Source organism: Micromys minutus (genome assembly GCF_963924665.1).
Source record: "Micromys minutus genome assembly, chromosome: 7".
NCBI classification, from domain to species: Eukaryota; Metazoa; Chordata; class Mammalia; order Rodentia; family Muridae; genus Micromys; species Micromys minutus.
The window spans coordinates 42,053,252-42,079,054 of NC_137976.1; the positions used below are offsets into that span (position 1 = coordinate 42,053,252).

Sequence of the window (25,803 nt, forward strand, 5' to 3'; positions counted from 1 at the left end):
CAATCCCTGTTCTCCTGTCTTCCTCTACAACAAAAGCTGAAACTTAAAGTTTTCCGTAGAACAAAACTCTTGAAACTGGGAGAAATCAAGGACATGCTTTGTTTATTTAGACACAAGATTTGAAAGAGAAAAGACAGATAATTGTGCAGCTCCAATATTGTGCCCCTCCCCCCTCCCTTCCAAAGCCTCAGGGAGGAGGGGGAGGGAATGCAGCTAAATCAAGAATTCTCCACCCAGAAGGAAAACAGAAAGGCAAAGCCCAGTCTCCAAGGATGGAGAGTACAAAGCCAGAAAACAGAGATTTCTAATTACATAGACAGCTGTTATATGGGTATCATTATTCGCAATATATTTTCTTTTTATATTTATATTTTTATTGGATATATTTTATTTACACTTCAAATGTAATCCCCTTCATAAACCTCCTACCCCATCCACCCTAACCCTGTTTATATGAGAGAGAGCACTCCCCCACCCTCCCACCTCCCCACCCTGACAATACCCTACACTGGGGCATGGAGCCTTGGCTGGATTAAGGGCTTCTCTTCTCATTGATACCCAACAATGCCATCCTCTGCTACATGTGAGCTGGAGCCATGGGTCCATCCATGTGTACTCTTTGGATAGTGGTCTAGTCCCCAGGAGCTCTGGATGATTCAAATTATAGTTCTTATGGGGTTGCAAACCCTTCAGCTCCTTCACTCCTTTCTCTAACTCCTCCATTGGGGACCCTGTTCTCAGTTCAATGTCTGCAAGCATCCACCTCTGTATTTGTCATGATCTAGCAGAGCCTCTCAGGAAACAGCTGTATCAGGCTCCTGTCAGCTGGATCTCCAGGTGGGGCAGTCTCTGGATGGCCTTTTGCTTTACTCTCTGCTTAACACTTTGTCTCCATATTTCCTCAGTTCCCCCATCTGAGAAAGACTGAAGCATATGCGCCTTGGTCTTCCTCCTTCTTGAACTTCATGTGGTCTGTAAACTATATCTTGAGAAATCCAAGATTTGGGATAATATCTGCCTATCAGTGTGTGCAAACTATGTGTGTGTGGGTTTTTTTGTTGTTGTTTGTTTGTTTGTTTTGTTTTGTTTTTGTGATTGGGTTACCTCACTCAGGATGATATTTTCTAGTTCCATCCATTTGTCTAAGAATTTCATGAAGTCATTGTTTTTAATAGCTGAATAGTACTCCATTGTGTAAATGTACCACAATTTCTGTATCCATTCCTCTGCTGAGAGACATCTGGATTGTTTCCAGCTTCTGGCTATTATAAATAAGGCTGCTTTGAACATAGTGAAGCATGTGTTCTTGTTATATGTTGGAGCATCTTTTGGTTATATGCCCAGGAGTGGTACAGCTGGGTCCTCAGGTAGAACTATTTCCAGTTTTCTAAGAAACTGCCAGACTGATTTCAGAGTGGCTGTACCACCTTGCAATCCCACCAACAGTGTTGGAGTGTTCCTCTTTCTCCACATCCTTGCCAGCAGTTGCTGTGACCTTAATTTTTGATTTTAGGCATTCTGACTGTTTTGAGGTAAAATCTCAGGGTTGTTTTGATTTGTATTTCCCGGATGACTAAGGAAACTGAACATTTCTTTAGGTGCTTCTCAGCCACTCATTATTCCTCAGTTGAGAATTCTTTATTTAGCTCTGTCCCCCATTTTTTAATAGGGCTATTTGATTCTTTGGAGTCTAACTTCTTGAGTTCTTTGTATATATAGACTGGATACTAGCCACACATTTTCACATCTGAGGTGACACATACTCAGTCTCTGTGGACACTTCTAATAGCTTCATGTTCAAAACCAAGCTCAGTGCTTATACCAGAAGCTGGCCAACTCCAGCCCACATGCATAACTCAACCTCGCACATTTTCTGTAAATAGGGTTTGGCAGACCCTCATCCTGCCAATTAATTTACACACATTTTCTTCCCACAACAAAGGTACATCTGACTGTTTCCCAGAATCAAGGTCTAACATATTTACTATGTCGCTCTACAGTCGGGGCAGCCCAGACTCAAGACACTTTTGGATATGGCCATTTACTCTCATTTAAGGCCTCTCAACCAATTCCCTATAACTAGACTTACAACTGCACACAGTGCGCTGCTTTGCGTTTTAATGTTAAAGACAGGAAGTGGCCCTGTAACTGTCTGCCAGCCACAGGACAAAAGCTTCCTGCTTCATTTGATCTGCAAAGCAAAACACTTTTCTAAGGATTTAATGATATAAGTCATGCTCATTTTAATTAGCCCACCAGCATTTATAATAAAACAAGGGGGGACTCTTAATCAAGAGTAAGCACAGCTGGTAATATTAGAAATTTTAATTAAATATGTTTATATTTCTAAAACTTTTAAAAGTAGAGTGTGGCATTTAAACATTAAGGGAAAAAATGTATCTGCCCATGTGTGAAACTTTGATCAATGTTGATTTCATCAAAATTTTCATCTTATGCATGCTAATCAAAATCAATCGGTGCAGCATTAATTCTAACACAGTCCTGATTCTAAAAATGACAAAACTAATTTGGGCTTACAAGCCTTTCCACAAAGAGTTTCAAATAATGTTGCTTGGCATTTCCTCTCCAGCAAAGTTCCCCATGTTTAAATGACACTCTAATGAGTTTCAATATCTGATCCCTATTAAAAGTTGAGCTTTCTCTGCTAAGGAACTAAGTGAATCCTTGGCTCACCCTTCCTGATGACCAAGACATTACTTGAAAACAGTGCCTTTGGAGATGTAGCCAACTTAAGATGGGTCATTAAGACAGATTAAGACAGAAAAGGTTTGGTTGGACAGAGGAAGAATAAGGTGAGGGAGAGTGGAAGAGGAGAAAAAGAGGGAGGAGATACCATCCCCTGGCATAGGCTCATTCTGGGGTACTGCTTCCACGTGCCAAGGAAGACCAAAGATCTGCGAGAGACAAGGCAGCATGCCCAGAGGTACGCAGAGTGGGGCTGGCATGACACTCTGTTTTAAATTCCAGCGTCCCGAACTGGAAGAGGAAAAAGTCTCCTGCTTGAGCCATCCAGGTGGTCCTACTTTGTTATAAGAGTTCAGAGGAATGAATGCCACTGCACACTTGCGGTGGCCTGTGTCAGAGTGGCAGTGCTACCAGTATCAGGTGTTGTGGACCAAAGACCTCTGGGCCATCACCCTATTTAATCTGCCCCTCCACTGTTCCTCCCAACAGTGTGAGCCTCTGTTTGTATGACTGTAGTCCTTGATGAAGAATGCTTTTGGTAAGGACCTCCTCAGTGTATCCTGCTGAAATGAGCACATCTATAGATTGTGTGTGTGTGTGTGTGTGTGTGTGTGTGTGTGTGTGTGCGCGCACGCGCCAAATGAACTGAGAATGGATTCTGAAAACTGAAGGATGCTGTACTGTACAACAACTAACCCTGAACTCCGTTCTACCTACACCTTCCCCCAATTAGCCCTAAATGCTAATCCCTCTGCATTCCTGAAAACTCTACTTCATTGTTAAATCACTGAAAAGCCCAGAGTCTTCTCAGGGTAGATATCCCAGCACTCCATGGCTACCATATTATCACTGCAGAGGCTTGCCTGCTTTATAAACAGACTTGAAATTAGCTTTGTAAAGAGCTGCCAAAGGAGCTTTCTTTAACTAAATAACAAATCTGCCACTTGAAAAACATCATTCATCAATCTTCTTTGTGGGAGTGTTGTTATTGTAAAACTATAAACAACCTTCCTTTCTTAAGTGCTTCTGGGGTTTAATTACCAAATCTGAGCATCACCAGATATTTACAGGCAGGAAAACATCAATTTTAATAAGCTGCCTTAAAACTGAAAAACATAAAAGGTATTCAACCATAAGCCAAGTTCACTGGAATCTTGTGTGTTTCTTTATTGTTTTATTGCATAATGGCTATTTCAGGAATTGATAAACATTTAATAAACTGGAATCTGCAGGAACAATGCCCCAATTAAAAAACCCAGATAATATATGTGCATAAAATGTAATCTTGCCTTGAGAAATATTAAATACTTAAATAAAATAAAAATTATACACACGCACACATATACACACACCCGCACACAGAACCACAAATTAAAGGCTGAGCGACAGTAGGAGCTGAAATAAAATAACACAACTAAATAAGAGTTACATGGATTGCATGCAAATATTTCATTCAAATGTTTTAAGTGGAGTATTTCCAAATAACATCTAAATAATTTTGTTTTCTTTTATGTTTTAAAAAAGGGTTACCAATGAAGAACTTGCTACAAAATGGACAATTTCACTTTTCATTTGATCACAAATCAACTATCAACTAAAAAAAAAAAAAAAAAAAAAAGTACTTTGTATCTAGTAAACAAAGCAACAGGGGTGCAGGTTGCCAAACACACTGGGCCCCAAAGTCTTTAACAGTCAAGACTCTTGACTTAACAGGCTCTCTTGCCCACCCTAGAAGTCTCTTTGTTTAACTCTGAAAACATTTGTACAAATAACTTTCTAGTGACCTCTATGTTAATGATGTAATAAAAAAATTATTCTTTTCATTTCCAAGGGTTAGAAGTCTATTCATAATTTCTCAAATGCTGAAAATATTTTTATTGGGAACCAATAAAACTGTACTTCACTCATTTACAGAGAATCAACCCTAGGAATATGTTTTAAGTTTCTTAAAAAACAAAATTCATTTTCTAGTGAACAGACACATTTTTGCATAGAATATTAATGTTTTAATTATCTAGGTTTGTATTTTAAAAGACAAAATGCCTAGAATGCAGAAGTATACAAGATTTAAACAGTCAGTGAATATATTAAAATATTGCTGTTCAAAAAAATTTGTAATCGATTTTACTTAGAAACCGGAATTTTTTGTTTTTAATTTATATCTCTGTTCCTTGTGGATTCGAAGGAGCTATAATTTTCTACTATTAGAAAGTAGAAGATATAGTGTATTTAAGTAAATAAAACTATTCTTCCCTTGCATGTACTATTAAATAACAGATATTTAACAGAACACATGGCATTAGATACCAGTAAATTCACTCCCCTGCCTCAGTGCAGTGCTATAGTTATTGGTGTGGTCAGCATGCCTGACCTACATTTAAAGGTAATACACATCACATTACTCTGTGTAAAACAGTGAAGGCATACAATAGTATGAGGGAAGGAACTAGGCTTCTTTGTTACAGACACCCTTTACTGTTGTTATTATTTGTGGGGACTGAAGGTGTTGTTTTGTCCTTTTTCTGCTTTCATTTTTTTTCCCAAGTCACCTTTTTGTTTAATTGTGTCTCTTTAAATATTCTAGATAGCTATCTTGGATTCCACAGCCTGGGGTTAGGAGCAGGCACAGTAACAGGTCCTCCAGGGGAAGGGCAGCTCCTTAGCACAGCACATAGCAGGTTTTCCTCTGCTCAGCTTAGTCAGTAGACAACAAAAAATCTGCCTGATGTTTCTGCAGTTCAAATAAAGGCTAGCCTCTCAAAGGATTAGCTTCTCTCTGCTGAAATACCCTCCCATTAAACCTTAGTAAGCATGGGCATTATTGGGTGAAAGAACAAAATACTGCCCCTCCTAAAAGAGAAGTTGCTCCATTTCTCCAAGAATGGATTTGTCTTCAACACTGAGGCACAAAGAACAAAGGGAAACTTGGAAATGATATTAGTTAGACAACATCTATGCTGTCTCTCTGTGCATTTTTAAAGCCTTTATTTTCTCCACAGACAGCCTTTCAGATGCAGAGCTATTTTTCCTCCCCTAAATGACCTGTGGGTTTGGTTTCGGCTCTAGCGAGGGAAGGGATTATACAGACCTGGCTGGCAGGCCTTAACTCCTGATGTTGGACCATCCCTGCCTGGCTGTCCTTCATCGGGCTTCAGGCATCAGCTCACAGCAGCTACTTTACTGACTGAAGATAAAGTTTACTATGAAAACAAACAACTGAAGAAACTGCCAGTAAACTCACGGAAGAAAAGGCTCTAAGAGTAGTCAGAAGAAATAACTGTCTCTTGCATCCCCCAAACCAACTAGAGCCAGTGTCTCCCTTTCCCACGCCCCAGAGACCTCTCTACAAGTTCCTGCCGCCCGCCAAGCACATTGACAAGAACTCTTTTCACACATCACTGAATAACTCTTCCCTAAAACACACACTCAGAAAGGGTTAAACACCTAAAACCAGGTGTGGCTCCATCATTTCTCTAACATGTGGGAAGGAAGGAGACAAAGTGACTGGGCCAATCAGCCCCCTCCCCCACCCTGTGGGCTGCACATTCCTTTCATCCCTCAGAAACCAGTACTCACTGTGGAGGAAACAAAGTTTCCCTGGGCCTTAGCTGTCTCTTTCTAGCAGTAAGCCCTCCCTCACAACTTCCACAGCACTGATACAGAAATACACTGAAAGCTGTTTGCATAGTCTCCCCTGATTAGTTGTACATATTTCCCCTGAATTGTATGGCACATTAGCATGAAATTAACAACTCAGGCCACTTGCTCTTCAGCAGCAAACTAAGACAGCTCTACTTTCAGAACTGACACTTTCGGAACCGAGAATATGCTATCCCAGAATACGAACTACTGTATTTCCTCTTACAGTCGATTTTTAGGATGGAATACTTAAATTTACTTGTAAACTTAAGACGAGGGGCACAAGTGCAGTTTACACAGATGCCTAGTTATGGCCAGTCTTCTGTGACCCGCCACTGTCTGTGGAACTCCACACACTTAACAAAACCTTGTATGTGTCCTGGGATGTTTGTTTGTTTTGACAAAGGTGTGAATGCAAAACAGTTGGTGTAGTGATAATTATAACTATAATTATATACATATATTATAATCATATATAATAAATATAATACAGAAAATATGTAAAATGTCTGCTGAATTGGAAAATGTTTCAAGTTTCTTTGGAAGAAATAAAAGTGGGATGCAAGTTTCCATCACTCTCAAGTCCAGTTAAAACACAGCTTCCACCCAAAGTGCTTGATCTGAGCGTTACTTTGCTGGCATCCTGGTATCATAAAGCACTTAGCTGGAATACCAAGAACCTCGAGGCTATATCTAAATGGGAATTACAGTGACATTTGTAAAAGAAATTTAGGTGTTCTGGGTTTTTTGTTTGTTTTTATAAGTGGTGCAAATACTATGTGAAAATGTTTACATCAACATCTAGATTTCAAAATTGTGGTCCATCTTGTAAAGCCCGTAAGAACAACCCCTATGGTCTCTCTCCATCCACCTTGCTGCTAGAATCTTGAGGCAATTCAAACTCTCACTGAGTTTGAGGCCCTGGGGAGGCTTTGAGCTTTACAACTGAAAGGCAGCCAGGAAATTCACTGCCCTTGGAAAATATAAATTGTCTTCCAAGTGAAGGACACAGAGTCACAGAACTGCCTGCTCTACGGTGCTTTAGGACTGTGAATGAGCTGGAAACAACTGAGATCAACATTTATGTCATTTTTACCTTTGGCAGAGGCCTTTGCTGTGCTTCAATGGGATGGTTTTGCATGCTCTGTATATTTATTTGGCCAGCTCTTACAAACAATTTCGGAGCCTACATACCTAGACAACTAAATTTTCCATTACACAACCCAAAACCACCTCAAACCAAGTGAGGTTATGTTTTCTGATATGAAAGATTACGTCTCTTAGAGATTTTCCTAATTTAACTCAAATACTGAAAGGTAAATTAACTCAGCCAATACTAAGACATTCCAAATCTTAATTCATACCAGTTTTCCATACTTTCACCATCGGTGAGTCTTCTAAGATAATTTAAAGGAGCTCAGAAAGTGGGAAACCATCAGTTCCATCATCTGCCCGAAGACAGATATTTAAATTCAACACCTGAAAACCCAGACAATAAACATCCATGCACCCTTACATAAAGAATCCTGGCTACAGATGCCCAACATCCTGGTGTAAGTAAATATTTAGATGTCAGCAGTTCTGAAGGTCACTGAGGAGTCCCCTATCTCATAATCAGCAGCTTGATAAACAGGAACTGCATTCAGCTGGAGGACTTAACTGCTCAGAAGAATGTGGTCTGAATCCTATCTCTGGCTTCAAGGAGTGACATGACATTCTAAACAGCCACCAAAATCTTACTGACTACTACCTACTTAGGAAATTTTCTTGTAAAGAAGAGACATGTGCTTGCCCCCACCCTGAAGTGGGCCTATCAATCATCTGAAGAGGAAAACACCCTTCAGAAAAGGCATCTGTTCTAAAAACATTGAGAAATAGTATAAAGCCAAGCAAAGAATGAAGGTTGGGATAGTGATCGCTTTGGTTACTGACGACACTCATCCCTGGAGAGTGCCCTACTTTTCTCTATAATGAACTCTGTCTCTTCCCTACTGCACTTTGTATGTTTGATTTTATCCTGTTAGAGCACATAAGAAGGGGGAGCCACTCAGAGTCAGAACGATATTCCAGTAGCATCATCGGGTAGACTCAGGAGCATCAAGATTTAAGGCAAGCACAGAAAATCTGAGGCCAGGGCTGTAGAGATGGCTCTACAGTAAGAACACTGGCTGCTCTTCTAGATGGACTAGATGACCTAGATCCAATTTCCAGCACCCACATGGAAGGCCACAACGGTGTAACTGAGGTTCTGACACCCTCACACAGATGGGCAGGCAAAACATCCATGCACACATAATAAATATTTTTAAAGAAAAATTTAAAAAGGAAGCTTGATGCCACTCTGAGATCTTGTCTTATGGAGTGGAAGAAAGGGGTGGAGCAGAGACAGAGAAGACAGAAATGGAGTCAGAGAGCAAGAACACTTCCTGGCTATAAAGTAAGGACTAAAACTTAATGTCATACCAGTCCTCCCTGGCCAGTGTCTCACTAAATGGTTTAAGTATGGGTGCTGAAGGAGCATCCACTCCCAGCTGCTTCACCAAGACATTCGAAGTGAATCTAAAATGCTGCAACTCCAACACCCGATGCTGAAGCAGATAAGCATCAGGAAATATCACTCATTATTGGTGGAAATGAAAAACAACACAGTCACTATGTCAGCCAAGAATTTACAAAGTTCAACACTGGCAAGTCAGAGAATCTAACAAGCATGCTCCAAAGTATTTACCCAGATGACTTGAATGTTCCTACCAGCTCCAACACAGTTGTCAAAACGTTTAGGCCATCACAAGAGTGAGTGTAGAAACAAAACTGTGATATAAGCATACAATGTCATAATCCTTGAAATAAAGGAGGGGTGGCAAGCTATAAAAGGACTAGCAGGAAACCAGTCTGAACAGGTACTTATTGCACACTGAGCATTTTTTTGTTGTTTAAGTTGGACGCTACAGCCTTTAACAACTGAGCCACTTATTCAGCCCAGCACAGTTAGTTTTTATAGGGTATGGGTGAACATGTGACAAGCGTATGTTTGTAAACCACAGAACAATAAAAACTGTGAACCCTGATACAAGCCGATTCATACGGATCCGTTGACGGTAGTGTATGCCACAGTAAAGCAAAGATGGCCCCGTGGTAAAGGTCCGCTCTCAATGCTGAGCATGACCATATCAGGCCCAGAGCTGGTACTGCTGTGATCACGTACCCCACACAGAGGGCAAGAGAACAGACAAACCCACACTGTGACAGCCTCTTCCACAGAAATGGATCTGTTAAACATTTTTCTTGAGGTATTTTTCTTTACTATGAGGTAGAGTGTTCACCAGACCCTTGACTGACCATGTGACAGGCCGGCTGCCACTGCCTCTGAGACCCATGGCATTTGTGGTATTGGAAGAGAAAGGTTAGCTGAAGGTAATATTCTGATAATACAACTTCAGAGCCAACCTTCATGCTAGGGTGGCACTTTGCAGTGACGCTCTCTTGAGCAGTGACCCAACCTCGCTATGTAGTCCCAGTAATCACGCCGGTTTACCAAACTGGGCTCGGATGAAATCGTTTCTCTGTTCTGTCAGTGATCTAGCGAGATGAGCTGCATATTCATGAAAATCCATAGGAAAGATGGAAACTGGAGAAGGCTTTGCTAGGCAGGAAGCAGCATGAATTACTGGGAGCAGTCTTTCTGTGAACCACGACGTGCTCTGAAAAGGGAGTCCGGTGAAAAGACACAGACACTGGTTCGGCTTTCTACCTGAACTTTCGCCAAACTCAAATACTCTGAAAAGGAAGCAGGCAAGGAAACGAAACAGTCCCCAGAACACAAGGGAAAAACGCATGACAGTGAACAGTACACATCTCAAGTGCGCTCACCTGTCCTGCGACTGCTCCTCATACATCCTCTCCTTGCCTTCTTTAAAGAGCCGTATCGCTCGCTTTGACTTCTTCATGAGGCTGTCGATGTAGATCTTAAAGTACTCATTCTCGCTCAGTTGAGCCAGCTTCTGATTGTCGTCATATTTACTCAGTATAAGTCGCAAGTGCTGGTATGTGTCAGGTAAGATGTCAAGTATATATGGTGGGCTATTTTTCAACTGAAGTTTGGGGTTCTGGCACAGTCTTACCTAAAAACAAAGAAAAGAAAAAAAAAAAACACTTTATGGAAACTATTAACGTTTTCTGTCATAAAGTTCCAAGTGAATAGATCTAAGTCCCCTTTCTTTTCCAAAAGGCAATCTGTGATCTGAATTATTGAATCAGTTTAGAAAGCACCAATAAAACAACAGGGTCTCATTCTCTTACCCCAGGCACACTTTGCTGTATCCCACCTCTGATCATTGCGATTATCTCTTCCACTGTCCTCAAGTATGCAGTCTAATAGAGCTCCAGTGTGGTAGTTCCTAATCGCCTTGTAACAGCAATAAGGTTTTTAATGAAAGAAAGCAACCAGTGAATATCTACTTTTACGATGCTATTTTCCTGCATTACGTCCGTGGCTAAAGCTATTTCACAGATTTGAATTAATATTTTAATACATTGTTTCTGAACCCTGAGGAGAATTTTTAACAGATGGACCTTTAATAACGGAGTTATTAAGCAGTTAAACAGGTGTGAGGTCTAAACAAGCCTTTCCCCCTCACAGTGTCAACCCAGCCCATAAACATGTGACGCACACCATTCAGTCACTCCACCAGGTGCCACACATTCACTGGAGCATTAAAGAGTAAAGGCTGCCCGCAAAACTGAACATACTTTCTGCCAGAAAAAGAAGAAGAAAAGAAAGAAGGGGGGATTCACATCTACACTGCATTCAGTTGTCCATATTAACCTAACAGCCATTATTAATAAAGACCAGTTCCTTCTGTCCCAGTGGCTGGGTATCGGGAACCCACCGATGCAGTCACTGTAAGAAGACATTTGGGAACCGCACACCGCATTCCTGTGGTGCAAGTGCAGTGCAGGCACGGCTCCCGTGACAGGTGAGATGTCCACAGACGGGGGCACCAATGATGCCAGTGACCATGAAGGCCCCGAGTCCCTCGTATGTGGTTTCCTCTAGATTTTCCATATGTTTTGTTTTTACAAACGATCTCAGAGCCCAGTATTTTAAACACAATAAATAAACAATCCTTCATCTTCCTTCCCGTCATAATGAACCTCCTTTTGGGTGCCAACAGAGTGGTCAGAGGACGTTTCTGGAACCTGGTTAACAGGAGACCGAGTTACAGAGACATTCAGCATGGGCTTAAAGACTTTATATGCAAAGCAGGCAGTCAGGGCCATCCGTAAATAGAGAAATTATGATCAGCAGTCTGAAATAAGCCAGAGAGAGAGGGAATGATTCTGAGTGACCTCATTTATATACAGACTCTATAAAAGAAGTGAAATACGTAGAAACAAAGTTGTATGACAGCTACCAAGGCCAGGGCAAAGGGGAAGTGGGGGATGGAGGTCAAAGGACACAACGTGACATGAGTAGGATGGACAGGTCTAGACATCAACACAGCCCAGGGACCGCAGTTAGCAGTGTCTGTCACCTGGCACACTCAAGTCCCAAGGGAAAAGGACTGCAGCCGCTCTGACCACAAAACGAGGCTGATGTGTTTACTTCATTGATTATGTACCTCTTTCTCTACAGAGATATATCCACACACAAGCCTGCACACACACACACACATAAGGCTTCAGGTACACAAGTACACAAGGCACTGGTTATCCTGCTGCAGGGACAGGAAGGTTGACTTCAATATGCTGCCTAAACAGGACCGAGGAAGCCGTGGTGGGAAGTGCACGTGAAGACTCTGCAGGCGAGCGGCAGCATGTCCTTTGCTGGGGTTTGGTGTTTGTTTAACTCTAAAGAAAATTCTTTCATAATCAGGCTTATATAGAGCCTCCAAATGATAATGGTGTCAGGTTTCAACACCTGCCTCTAGACACCCACGAAAGTGCGCTCGCAAGCTCAAAATGGGTAAACTGTGATCATTTCAGGAAGCATGAACGCAAAGTCAATTTGCCAGCAATCGATGAAATGAACAACAGGCTGCCTCTTGCCTGCAGACTCTTCCACTGCCTACATGTACTTCCCATGCTGGCTTCCTTGATCTTATTTAGATAGCATACTGAAGTAGACCTTCCCACCCCCGCAGCAGACATTTCCTTAGGTGAAGACAGCAACATATATTTTTTATAAGAACAAACAAACAAACCTATCTGGCCTAAACTGTCAGGCACTGACCTTGAACAAAATCAATTCTCACAATGACCTGTTGCATTCCCCTGTTTTCTCCCACTGTATACACAGTTCCTAAGACCAGGATCCCAGCACATTGTACACAATAAATAAACATGTAATAAATAAACAGGTTTAACTAACTAAAAAAAAATCAGCATATAATCACATACACACAGACTTTTGTCTTTTAAATTGTGAGCCTACCCTTAAATGCCAGAAACACACACACACTTTTTATAAGTGGTTTGGCTGTGTAATTTGCTTAATTTTCATAATTGAGTTCTATAGGTATGTAATTAACAAATGAAGGGTAAAGATTTAACTTAAATATAAGAATACTACCTTAATTGTCAAGAGATATTTTTGGCAAAGGTCAGATGGAATCTCCCTTATTAATAGCACGTCATTTTAGAGTAAAATGGCAGATCTTAGACAGATGACGAAGAGGACCCCACCCCCGCCTGTGTGTGTGTGTGTGTGTGTGTGTGTGTGTGTGTGTGTGCGCTCGTATGTGTGGGTGGGTGGGTGGGTGTGGGTGTGTGTATGTTGGCATCTAAGTGTAAGTCAGAGGACAACTTGATTAGGCCACTTCTCTCCACCATGTGGGTCACAGGCTGGGCTAAAAGGGTCTTTAATCACTAATCCATCTTACCAGTTCCAGTATTTCAATTCTTAAAACCAACACCTATCAGAGCACAGGTGAATTTCAAGAACACTACCAACCTCCTAAAGTGGAAACAGCTGAATTTTAGCAACAAGTCCTTGTAAAACGTCACAGACTGATAAATTATTAACTTGTGAAGAGGGCAGCCTCAAATTCATTTGTTCCATTGGTTAATTTGTGAACTACTTAAAAAAAAAATCACATATGTGTTAGACATTACATTTGTTCTTTGGTAGATACTTTTCAGTATTTCGGCCATCTAATTCACTATTCCTTACATGACATTTTTTTTTCCTAATTATAATTTCATGTGGAAACACATTGCTTGATTAAAGGACAAAAAACTCTCTGAATAACTTCCATACACCAGGTACCGAGCTATGTGCCAGGAAATTACAGATGAGTGCAACATACTCCCTGCCTTAAGGAGTCTGGCAAAGCAGACCTTGTTCTACATAATTAACTTAGGAGCAATGTAATTCTTGCTCGAAGGGATCTTAGGAAAGATCTCATCCAATCCATTCATTTCCGGATTTAAAAAGCTAAGAACTACAAAGATTAAGGGACAGTTAAAAAACCATTAATTCAACACAAGAGCCTGCATCTTCTGAATCTCGAGTTCCTCTTCTTCTGGCTATATTACAATTTCATTAGAATTAGGCATATAATTAATGATTCCCTTCTAAACTCATTTCCATTTTTATTTTATTCCATTTGCAAATTTACATGAACTTCATGGCCCATTTGTTAATTCAAGGGAAGTAAGTGTACATGCCAGGCATTGTTTCAGGCAGAAGGAAGACAAAGGAATCACTCACAGACCTGTCCTCATGGAGTCTTCTAGTGGGAAAGTCTGGGGGCGGAAGGAAGAATCACAGAACTTTAAAACTGTGACGAGGGACCTTGCAAAGCTCTGGAGGAGAAAAGCAGCAGCTAAGTCCCATTCCCTAGGGCATCAAGAAAAACATGCCTAAATTTGCAGAAAGGAGTATTGCAGCTAAATTATATTACAGAGACTTGCGAGATTCGGGGATAAAGAAAAGGGATCATACAGTTGTGCTGAAGGGTGGGTGCACGGGAAGACAGTAGGGACACAGTACAGAAGGCCTCACAGAGGCTGTAAGCAGTTGGTGTACCAGGACTTTGCAAGCTGTTTTCAAACTTTGCACAGGAGGAAGGAGACATGAGGGGGCTGAGCTACTGTATGCCTTCGAGTGTGCAGTTCATCACCTGGATTACTACTAAACTCTGTGATTTATGGCTGCTCCTGCCGAAAATGAATAATCCTACCCCAGGACTATGACTTCTAAGCAGGTCAAATTCAATTCCATTCAATAAATATTTATTGAGTGCTTGCTATGTGCAAGGAACTGCAAAGCCAGGAAAAGAAAAATAGCCATTCTAAAAACAGTGTATTAAGAGGGAAAATGAAGCTTACCACAAGGTTAGAGTTCTAGAAATATCTGAGCTGCACTCTACAATGAGCGCTGGAGGTTAACCAAAAGAGCTTTCACAAAGAAATAAACCCACATCATGTTACTCAATGAAGGACATTTGAGTGATAACCGAAAGAGTTGGTTAACATGATTACTCTTTTCTTTTTAGCCAGAAAATAAATTCAGGTTTTGAATCAGGCTAAAAATTCCATCATTGACCCAAGGATTTTGAGACTTCTAAAGAGAAGTCTTTAAAAACCTTGGAAATCACTATAAGCACCTTTCATGTTGTGACATGGTAGCATTACAACATGGAAATGCAACCTGCTCAGGGCTTACTCCTCAGTACCGGGATGATGTAACTTAGGGATAGGAAGTTATACCACTATCGACCCTACACTTGGATTTAATTCTATTTAAAGATGTTGATGCACACTCTCTCTCTACTCATACAGTTTATGGTGATACAAATACCCAACATTACTGTTTAGCATATACATACTTTATGTATTTGAATTAAACAGATACATGTAATCATACAATTAGACATTTTCAACTATATCAAAGCCAATGCACAAATATAAAGACAGAATTACTATAAGATTTTTCACAAGCCCATTAATTACTCTTCCGATGTTATATTTAAATATTTCTGAAATAAGTAAAAAAATAATTAAATTTCAAAACTTTATAATAAAAAATATTAAAAATAAAACCCAAAATCTTAAGCCAAAATAAAAACAAACTATGACTGTGGGGGAAAAATAGGGAAAAAAAAAGATTTTGGCTGTATCTTAATGAAAATTCCCAGCCAAAAAGTAATAAAGAGGTTTTAGATCACCTAACATACCTTGCAAATAAGGTGTAAACCAGCTCCTAAACCTACAAAAGAAGTTTTAAAAACGAAAATAATGCAAGTGTGTTTATATTGTAATTATCTCATTCCAAAACGCACTTCATTCAAAGGAACATTCATAGATACTGAATCATATTGAGTCACTTCAATCCAAGTATGTATGTTGTGTTTCTGTGTGTGTTCTGGAGATTGGACGCCGGCTGTCCCTTCAGGCTAAGCTAATATTCTACCACCACTGAGCTAAACCCCAAGAACCATCCCCCCTTTCTTTCTCTTTCTCTCTCTCTCCCCCTTCCCCCTCCCTCCACCCCCCTCAATAGCACTTTAATGACATTTCTCCCTTCTTTCCTCTCTCCAAACCTTCCATATAACCCTCCCTCCCTCTTCTTCAAACTCCTAACTTTTTACATCAGTTGTTATTATGCATGTGTATCTGCATATACATATGTATTCCTAAATTTAGCCTGTCAAGTTCATATAATGCACATGCATGCAGGTTTTGGGGGCTGGTTGAGCATCTGTCACTGGACAAGTCCTAATGGTTACAGTCCTAAAACATTCCCATTCCTAAGACTTAGGAAACAATGCCAAATCAAGGGCAGAAAGACTGTAAGAGTCAGAGGATCCAGGACTTTGTTGGGAGCTTGTGTCTCCTAGTAACATGGAGAAGCTACGCCTGTTAAGCCTCACTAATATGACCAGCCAACTGAGTTGAAAAGGGAGGACAACCATGTCCATGCCAAAAGGGAGGCCTAAATGCTACAGAGAACTGCAGACAACTGACTAAAGCTGGGAGCGGGAGAGGTGGTCTTCCCAGGGACCAGCACAGCCACAAGGTCTCTTATAAAAACGGCAGTATGAACGCCTTACTTGCCCTTCTTCTGAACACATTATCAGTGGTTTTTTACTCCAGCTACATCAATGTCACAGGTCTAAAAAGCATCAGCATGCGCTTAGGATCTTTCCATCTTAATTCGGCAACTTCCTAACAAAAGAATAAAGTGTACATAAAAGAAGACGTACTACTACATAGTAAGTACAAAATAAAGCGGCACTCTTACAGAATATTAATTAGGAAAAATAAAGTTAGCATATAAAATTGGCCAAGAGCTTAAGACTAGTTATAGTGGAATTTGAAAAAGTTTAATTCTGTTGGGATTTACTATGACAGCACCTTTCGGGAGTTAATTTTAAAAGGACCACTTAAGAAACAACTCCTTAGACTTAAAACACACACTGTGCATTCTGTTCTCCTGTAGAGTCTGTTTTCCTCACTGACCTATTTTTCTCACTTTGTATTAAAAAAGGTCCGCCATGCTTTTGCTGGAGAGAAAGCTACAGGGAAGAGAGTTAAGACATCTCAGAAAACATGTGTGTGTATGTATATGTATATATGTAGCAGATATCCATAAAATTATTGAATAAATCTCCCCAAAACAATACAAAAATTGGAGAAAAGTCTGGTAGTGCAACATGTAAATACTAAACAGCTTTGTGATTTACCTCCTGTAAGAAAAAGAATGCCCTGCAGCAGGGAGTATCACTGTCCTCATACAAGGGATATTCATTAGGACCAATCAAATCTGGCCGTTTCCTTCTAGAAGTCGGACTGGTTTACACAGACTTTTAAGGGAAAATAAAAATGCAGTGCTCAGCATAATGTGTATGCAAATTTGTTGCTCACTGCTTTTAGCTCTTCTTTTCCCTTCATACTTTATCTTCCGTCATAGCAGTCTATGGGGATTTCATACAAGTACAGGAACTGGCTAGTACACTCGGAGTCATGAGAGCTCAAGAGTTCTTCCACTTAGTGAAAACTGTTTTATGCTGTATGAATCCCCTGAAGAGTCTGGGGTGTTCTACACAGGGGTGAGACTGAAGGCGGGCCACTATAACAAGTTAGGGGTGTTCTACACAGGGTAAGACTAAAAGTGGGCCACTCTAAAGAATCTAGGGTATTCTGTACAGAGGTGAGATGAAAGGCAGGCCCCTATTTTTGTCAGCTTACATCACAATTTCTAGTTTCTTAAGACCTAAGAAACTCTCAAGAAAAGAACTAAAGAGAAAAGCAAATTTTATCTGTGAACCAGTAAAAGTACTTTACCACTAACTTAACTGTTGATATATGCTACTTTGGTTCAGTTTAACAATTACTCAGTTGTTAAATGCTAAGCTGTATATGTTGGTCCAACATTATCTAAAGTTTCTCTCAGTGATTAAAAGAAAAAAAAAACTGGTGCCTACAAATATATTTAAAATAAATAAGCCTTAAATATGAGCAATGACGTTGACACGGCAACACCCTTACTGTCACAGCATGTATGTAAGATGATGCAGAAGGTAAAGGAAGAACACAGGCTTATCTTTCAATGTATATAATTTACCTACTCCATTGCTGGAAAACTGATCTATAATATACAACGTTGAAGATATGGTTTAAAGACTGCACATTTCATCTTAAACTACTTCTTGGTGACCCAAAAGGAGACATACACATTCATGTAAAAGTGCCTCCTACCTACATGAAATTCAGAGCCATCTGTCAGTTAAGCACTCCTAGCTGCTCCCATATAGCTTTCCCCATCTGCACTGTAATCTATGCCTTCTTGTGTTCCTTCTGCTGGGACAACTGAAGCCTTGCTCTATGTCTGTCTTGCTCATGAATCAATGGACAGACACAGAGACACAAATAACATTACCTTAAGCCCTCAGTAGACCTTATGACTGGTTCAGCTTTCTTTTCGTCTGTTGCTGCAGGTGTAGAACCACTAACCAATCTCCATGCGCAGCCTAATCTGGCCCCATCACAAGTGAAATCAATGTTCCAAAGTCAACAATAGCCTCTCATTAGGAAATCCAATGACTTCCTAAATTTTACTGTTTGGTTTCTCGTCTTAAACGTAGTTGTGTGAGAAGTTGAAGGAATCCTCTTAACTCTGTTTGTTTGTAGAAATCGATAGGCAACTCCTTTTTTTCCACCTTGCCATTCCTATTCTATGTCCCAATTCAATTCCCTTTACTAACTCTAAAGTAATATCCCTCTTGCTCCCAATGACGAATGCTCTGCCCTTGTCTCTGAGTCTATCTCTGCATCCTAAGTCCTCTGCAGTGCTACTGTTTGAGATGCTATACCTAGAAACACAGCTAACAGATATATGACCCTAGTTTCAAATTCTCTCTGAACTCTATACCCAATTTCCTGACCTCAAAATCAATTGCTCTCTAGATCTCCTGTGTAGATCATACTCAACACACAAGAGACAGACACAGCAACAATCAAGGTTGGCCTTTCCCTTCCTGGGCCCTTCAGGGCTCCACTGCCTTCACAGCCGACCAGCTTGAAAACCTCAAGACACTTTCACTTCGTCTTCTCTTTCTTTCGGAACCCTCAAGATGCTCAGAAAACTGCAGATTTTCTCCCCAAAATGTTCCACATTTGTGACACACTTGCTTAACCCAACCCACTATCAAATCTCTAGACCAGGAGGTCTTTATTAATTCTTAACCACCCTGCTTTGTGTCTTCCTGATACCTAGTCTTCCTCAGCATTACTCCAACCTCCGGAGTCAGCAGAGTGGCATATGGAAGACTGGCTTTGATTCTTCCCTTTCTATGCTCAGAAATCTTTATATGCCAACTAAATCAACTGAATCCAAATCCTTTGGTAATTTTGAAATGTCTACCATCCTTTTCTAGTTTACTCTCTCTTACTAATCAGTCTCTCATCATCTCTCCTTCAGAGAAAGATGCTTCCCAATCTCTTGAGTTGAGACCACCTTTTAGAACCCAGGGACAGCATCTTTCACCAGCTTCTGACCTCCAGCGAGCCAATGTCACTTCCACCTACAAGGTAGAGTACTTACCTCATACTACAGTCTTTATTTAGTATACCGTCATTATTTATAACCAATGTCTGACTAGAGCTAGAACTGGGGTGGGGGTAAATCGACAGCATATAAACAATATTTAAAGAAAAAAAAATCTAAATGTTAAAATATTTGTAAGAGTTAACAAATGAGTAACCAATTGAAGTTTTCATTATACACTCTCTTTCTATTACAGGGACAGGTCAAATTACCTCTTCACACATCCCCTTTAAAACTTCCATTTTGGCAAACCAAGCTTTCCCTGTGCGTCACTAGTAGCAAACTTTAGAATCAAGCCACTGTGTCAGCACAAATTCAAAATCTAATTCAGTGATAAGCAAAACTGCCCAAACTGCTAGTCTGTTATTAAACCCAATCAAGATTTAGTAGGGCCCAAGATCCTACTAATGATGGACTTCAAGAAAGAAAAGAAAATCCATGGCTGAGTCAAATCAGTACTGTTGCCTGGCAAGCTGACAGACAGAACTAAATCTTTCATGTCTGATGATATAGGAGTGTACTCCCAGCTACTACAGAGTCTGAGGAGAGTCATAAGTTCAAGGCCTAGCTGCCTACAAGAGAGAGTTCTCGGATAATTTAGAGATCTTGTCTCCAAAGGGGGAAAAAAAGCTTAATTTTTAAAAAGTCAAAAATACCCTGGGGATGCAGCCCAGCGGTGGGCAGCACAGCTGTTCGGCATGGCTGCGGCAGCCAGTGCTGCTGGGGGAACCACATCTTCAATCTTGTAGACTCTTCTTCAGATGTATGAAGAATTCGGCTTTCAAACAGTATTATGGTACTGCTTTTTTAAAAATACGTATATGCATCAGTGACAGACAGAGTTTAAATTTCATTCTGGTGAAATTACACATGGACAGAATATGTTATTTCAAGTCTAAGCGATATACCATAAGTAAAAGGCCAATGCTGGGTGGCATCACTTTCTAAGTGCTTTCTTAACACTGATGTACCAACACAACTTCAAACACATGGCAAGTAGAGCAAGGCAAAAGCAGGTACTCAGCTTGCTTGGCTCTTTATCATCAAGTAATTATTTTCTAATTTCCCGAGCATCCATGTACACTCAGTGCATTTAGCATCTATTAGAAGGAAAATGGCTTCTTCTGCTTTCCATCACCTGGCTCCGACTCTGTGCAAACCACACTCAGGAACCTCACATTAATAAATTATGACTCCAACCACTCCGATTAGCAACCATTTCCTTCTCCTGGCTTCAGCATTTCTAACAGGAGTAGAATGATACTGTTCCTAAAAGGCTGGGGCAGCAGAAACCAGACAGAAAAGCAGTGATCAGAAGGAGGTAGGTATCCTCTGTTCTGCCTCCACTGTGCTTTTTCTTGAGTATATATACCCCAGTCCTTTTCATACTCTGTGGTAATTAACAACTCTTGTCCTGCTCTGTTCCTGTCTTCCTGGTTTACAGGCCAAAGACAGGGCTTTGTCTGACCTAGCTCCCCAAACCACAGCAATAATCACTCAGTAATACACAACTGACCCTCAATAAGTGCTTACCAAGTAGAGATGGAAACATGCCTGTAAGAACTTAGGAACAAAATCCACATATGATTGTGTGTGTGTGTGTGTGTGTGTGTGTGTTTAAATCTATATGTGTATTCAAGAATTGTTCTGTCAGTGTTAGCAACGGACCATCCACTGACCTGGTGGTTGTGGGTCTTAGACTCATCAGAAGAACTAAGGCCAGAAAACTATCAAGTGGGATGCTTTGATATCCACCATTTGTTATGTTTTCAAGGCATGTACTACGTGAACTCTGCGCTGCTGATTACAAAACATTACACAACTTACAAAGAAAACAAGGAACAACTGTTTTCCCCTGGGCTTGGTGACCTTGGAAAGAGTGCCTGCCCTGGGAAAACAGAACACTTAGTTTCGACTGACTTTTCAGTTGCGTTTCTTAAGTTCTAGAGGTTAAGGGATGATAAAATTATATACTTATGAGATTTATCCTGTGCTGCCCAAGCCTGGTTCACTGCCCCCTTTAAAATGAGTTATGTTGCTTAGTAATTCCTTGAAAGCAATACTTTGAAGATCTTCCCAGGAAGAGGCTCCATAAATCCATAAAGAAAATTGTACAACTTCACACTTAGACCTGACTTCTCTTTAACAGCCCATTAGACCTGAAACCTTCTGTTCTGTATTCTTAAAATAAACTCACACTACTCTAACTACTTCTCTAGGTCACACATCAGATGGTGATAGTTTTGCATCAGCAATAAAATTCCTGAAGAATCATCAGATAGTGTTGATATTATGATCCACTTCCTACACGGAAGTCAAATAAAAGAAGATGAACCCATCGTGGGGAAAACTTCTCCACTGCAACTTTCAATAACATGTTGCCTACTGGTAAAAGTAATTTCCAGTGTGTGTGAGGAGTAAAAATAAATTGACCAAACTCTTATGACAAATGATGGGAGTTTTCTCCACAAAGCCACAGATGCACTGACACTGTCATCTGTGACAAACAATGAAGACGAATAGAGAAAGCCATATTGCTGAGCCTTTGCCAGCCCTGGCACCCACATCCCACTGAGTAGAGACTTGGGGTAAAGAGAGATCCTGGTGTGTCAAACTCAACTGTTGAAGCCAAGTTCAAACCCACAGAAGGGTTAATGGATGATGTCAGGTGTTTAGCTGTAATTCACAGGGAAATAATTAGACGTGGTTAATGTGTAGGTTAACAACCAGTTATGCAGCAGAATTATGCATACCACTTTATTTTTAACCATTTCATTAATGACTTGACAGTAACTGTTGCTCACACTCATTATAGAAATCCTTTTTAAGTTCTAGCGCTCAGTCGCTAACCATCTCAAGGAACGGTGCCATGGACCAACTCCTTCAGGAATCGCATCCCTTGGTTGCCCTTATGCAAAAGATAAAGTGGAACAAACCTTGAATTTCTTCTCCTACTACCAATTAATGACTCAGGCAGTAAGGGTGACCTTCAGATGCAAACTCTGTAGAAATGCAAAAAACAGCTCCTATTGCGCTCACCAGACACATGCAGTTCGTCCAGCATTCTTTATTCCTAAGTGCCCAAAGCTAAAACCAAAACCTGACTCCGAGCAGCAAGTTGCAATGTTCTGACATTATGACATCATTCTGTCTGGAGCACTTTCATACAACAATTGGAAAAGTTGGCAGAAGCTTAAATAGGTCACACTGAAGCCCCAAACTGAGGCTATTTACCTGGCTAAAAGACAAAAACCTGGTGCTGCAGTTGATACCAGTAGCCACTCAGTGGCAGGCCCATGGTTTAGTTATCTTCACCGACAGGCTCCTTAAGAATACATGAAAATAAAGAAAATAGTGCTGCCTTCCAGAATTGTTACTTCTACTCAGTGGCTTCTTTGTAGCCAATTTTGTCTTTAAGAGCAAACCAAAGCCAAGATAAATGACACCATATGATTTCAAACAAGCCTTTGCTCATCATTAAAAAAGGAACATTTTTTGTAAACGTCTAAAACTCAGCAAGCATAGGCCAACTTCTTCAACATCAGAAAGTATGAATCTGTGCCGAGAAGTACGCCAGCACATCTGTGTCGCAAGCCTACTCAGACAGCTAGCTTTCCAGTAGGGCCCTGGGAGGCGCTTACATTGCCCTTTTAACTGGACTTTTCTGAGAACTGCCATCCAGTTTGGTTTCTTCTTGTGAAACTAGAGCTCATCTAAAAGCAACAAGCAAAAACCACAAAAGCCTCTGACACTCTCAGCCCCACACGGCCTCCAGCATACATTTTCCTTTCACAATAAACAATGTACAACCAAAAAGGTTCCCTGTTTCAACATGGAATCAGAGATGAAAGAAACTGCAATGACGCCCTGAACAATAGTAAACAGAAAAACAAAACAAACAAACAAAAAAAAACCCCATATTCTTAAGGCAGATGAGTTGACACAGATTAAAAACTAAAACTCTTAAATACAGTTTCCTCACTGAAGCCCTGGTCTTTCCCCCAGTGAGTATTTCAGCATGACCCCTGAGCTTGTCCTAAGTATGCTCCAGCAGAGACTAGTGCTCATGTGTTACTCTTGTGTTATCTAGTAGCATGGCCACTCCACATAGGACTAAACAAACTTCCAAACCAGTCTATGGCCATTCACCCACCCAAAGTAGCCAATGGTAGAAACTCTGTTCACTGGAGTAATACCCAGGGGCTCTGGACCTTGAAAAGCAAGACAGTAAGTTAAAAGGAACAACAACAAAAACAAATCTTTGCTCTGAATCCAACTTTTGCAAACAGACTTGAAAAAAAAACGATGGCCCAACACAAATCCAAAGACCATCACCATAATAGTGAGTATTAATCATACGTACAAACAGAACGTGAAGAATGCGCATTCAGGGCGATGAGAACCATGTACACGCACTGAACTCACCACTTTGTCCATGAGTTTCCAAGTCTTCTCCACAGTCCTTCGGTCAGCTGCAGCTTGCTTTGGGGGTCCAACTGCATCCTGAATAGCATCAATAATCCCCAAAATTCGACCTTTGCGGGGGTTTCCTCCTCGACCACCAGGATTTCTGCCATTCATAGAATTTGCCATCTGGAATCTCCGTCCTTTTTGCAAGGTAGATTTTAAAGAGAAGAAAAGTTAGCTGGATATAAAAGTCTTTCCCCAGCAGGAAACTGAACTGAACAGGCTCACTTATACCCATTAAAAATATTCTCCGCCACCACTGTGACAAAGCCAGGGTCACAGATTCAACTTTTTAGCAACCTCGTCTAACTTCATTCTCCAAGTTAGAAGCTATGACACAAGGTTTGCTCTTACAATAGAAGTTAAAGAAGCACCCTCTGCCCGTGTTCCATGCAGCTACAGAGCAACATCATCAACAAAACAACTTTTAACAGATAAGAACACAATGTTCTCCCGCTTCTGCTGTAATCCAGATTCAAAATAGTAGAGCTGCAACCCTAACATTCATGCTGGGAGCCTCACTCAGGAGTCTCCTTCACGCTGTTAGATTTTACCAAGTTATTACATAAATGCTAAGTACTCCACACACGCATAAGGGACACGTCTGTTGTCAACAAAGGCGGAGGACTTGGATTCCCCCACCCCCACCCCCACCCCGGCAAAAGCCAGCAGCTGCGGACACACAAATAGTTCTTTAAAGCAGTGCGGTGAGTAGTTTTTCCCTAGAGCCAAATAAACAAACCAACAAGCAACCCCTTCTTAAAAAGCGGTGAGAACCCAGCAAGGGCGGGCACGCACCACGGAGTTCACTTCTCGGGTGGCCCCTCGTCTGCCTACCCGGTATCGAGTGGTCCAAAGCTTTGTTTCAGAACGCCTGTCCCCTTTCCCGGCTCGGGCCTCCAGCCCGCCACTCCGGGGTCCGGGAAAAGGACGAGGAACTCAGCAAAGATAAAGTAGTCCTAGACCCCGTCCTGGCTCCAGAATCCCCCAGCCTGCCCGATCTCGCGCCAGTAGCTCGCACCTCCCACGGGCGGCGATCAGCCAGAGTCCGCTCCCTCCCGGGCCCCGGGCCAGCCAGGGACTGCTGTTTAAATCCCCACTTGGCTCAGGCCCGCAGTGGCGACAGCAGCTGGACGCCAGGGCTGTCCCCTCTCTGTGATGGCCCGCGCCCAGCTGCAGAGACCTAGGGCCAGCAAGCGGCGCCCAACCCTGGGATGACCCATTCCTTCCTCTGCTCGGGTCACGGCGGCCGTCCCGAGCCACGCGCGATCGTGGGTCCCACTCACACACACACGCTGCCCTGGCTGGGGTGGCTCGGGTGGGGATTCTGTGGAATCGCCCTAAGAGCGCGCTCTGGGGAAGGAGACACCGAGATCTAGGAACACCGAGACGCGGGGACCCGGCAATTACCGTGCAGACAGCTCCACGCCCGCCCGGCAGTCCCGCGCCACTCTCGGGAGGCCGCCGCAGCGCCCGCCGGAGGAGGAGACCACTCACTGGCCACCCCACCCCTGAGCCATCCCCGGAGACCAAGGCGTGGGGCGGAGCCAAGGCGGGGTCTTGGGTGGCCCGACCAATCCTATGAGCCTGCTTGCTGCCAGACAGCGGGCGGAGCCAATGGGCGGGACGAGACTCTCCTCCCGCGCTACCCCCAAGTCCACGTCCTCCACGGGACACAATGGCCCCAGAGGAAGGCCCACTCGTCTGCGTCCTACTTGGAGAAGAACTCGTTGGGAAATGGAACTACGCTAGCCTGGAACAAAAGTGGAACGAGGAAAGGAACTGGAAAAGTAGTGGCAAGGATCCGGGGAGCTAACCAATGAGGGGTGCGCAGGTGGGCGTGAGCTCCCCGAGCGGGATTCTAAGCCAACTGGGGCTAAAAGGCGGGACTTCCTGCCTCACTCACCTTCCTAGTCTTTGTTTCATAGCAACAGAGTAGA

The 25,803-nt window shown here is 41.8% G+C and overlaps 1 protein-coding gene across 4 annotated transcripts in view; it reads right to left on the reverse strand.

The window, feature by feature from the left end:
• Window positions 1-25,364, reverse strand: part of CBLB (Cbl proto-oncogene B) — a 161,592-nt gene extending 136,228 nt beyond the window's left edge. For 2 of the 4 annotated variants that reach the window (XM_080919454.1, XM_080919452.1), the window contains exons 1-3: window positions 25,274-25,364; window positions 23,822-24,003; window positions 10,216-10,466 (exon numbers count right to left, since the gene is read on the reverse strand). In XM_080919454.1, coding sequence (XP_080775580.1) covers window positions 10,216-10,466; window positions 23,822-23,989 — 419 coding nt within the window. In that variant the 5' untranslated portion in view covers window positions 23,990-24,003; window positions 25,274-25,364. Of the gene's footprint in view, window positions 1-10,215; window positions 10,467-23,821; window positions 24,004-24,700; window positions 24,833-25,273 lie in introns of those variants that run through there. The other 2 variants (XM_080919453.1, XM_080919451.1) reach the window with 1 other exon arrangement.
• Window positions 25,365-25,803: the final 439 nt, after the last annotated feature.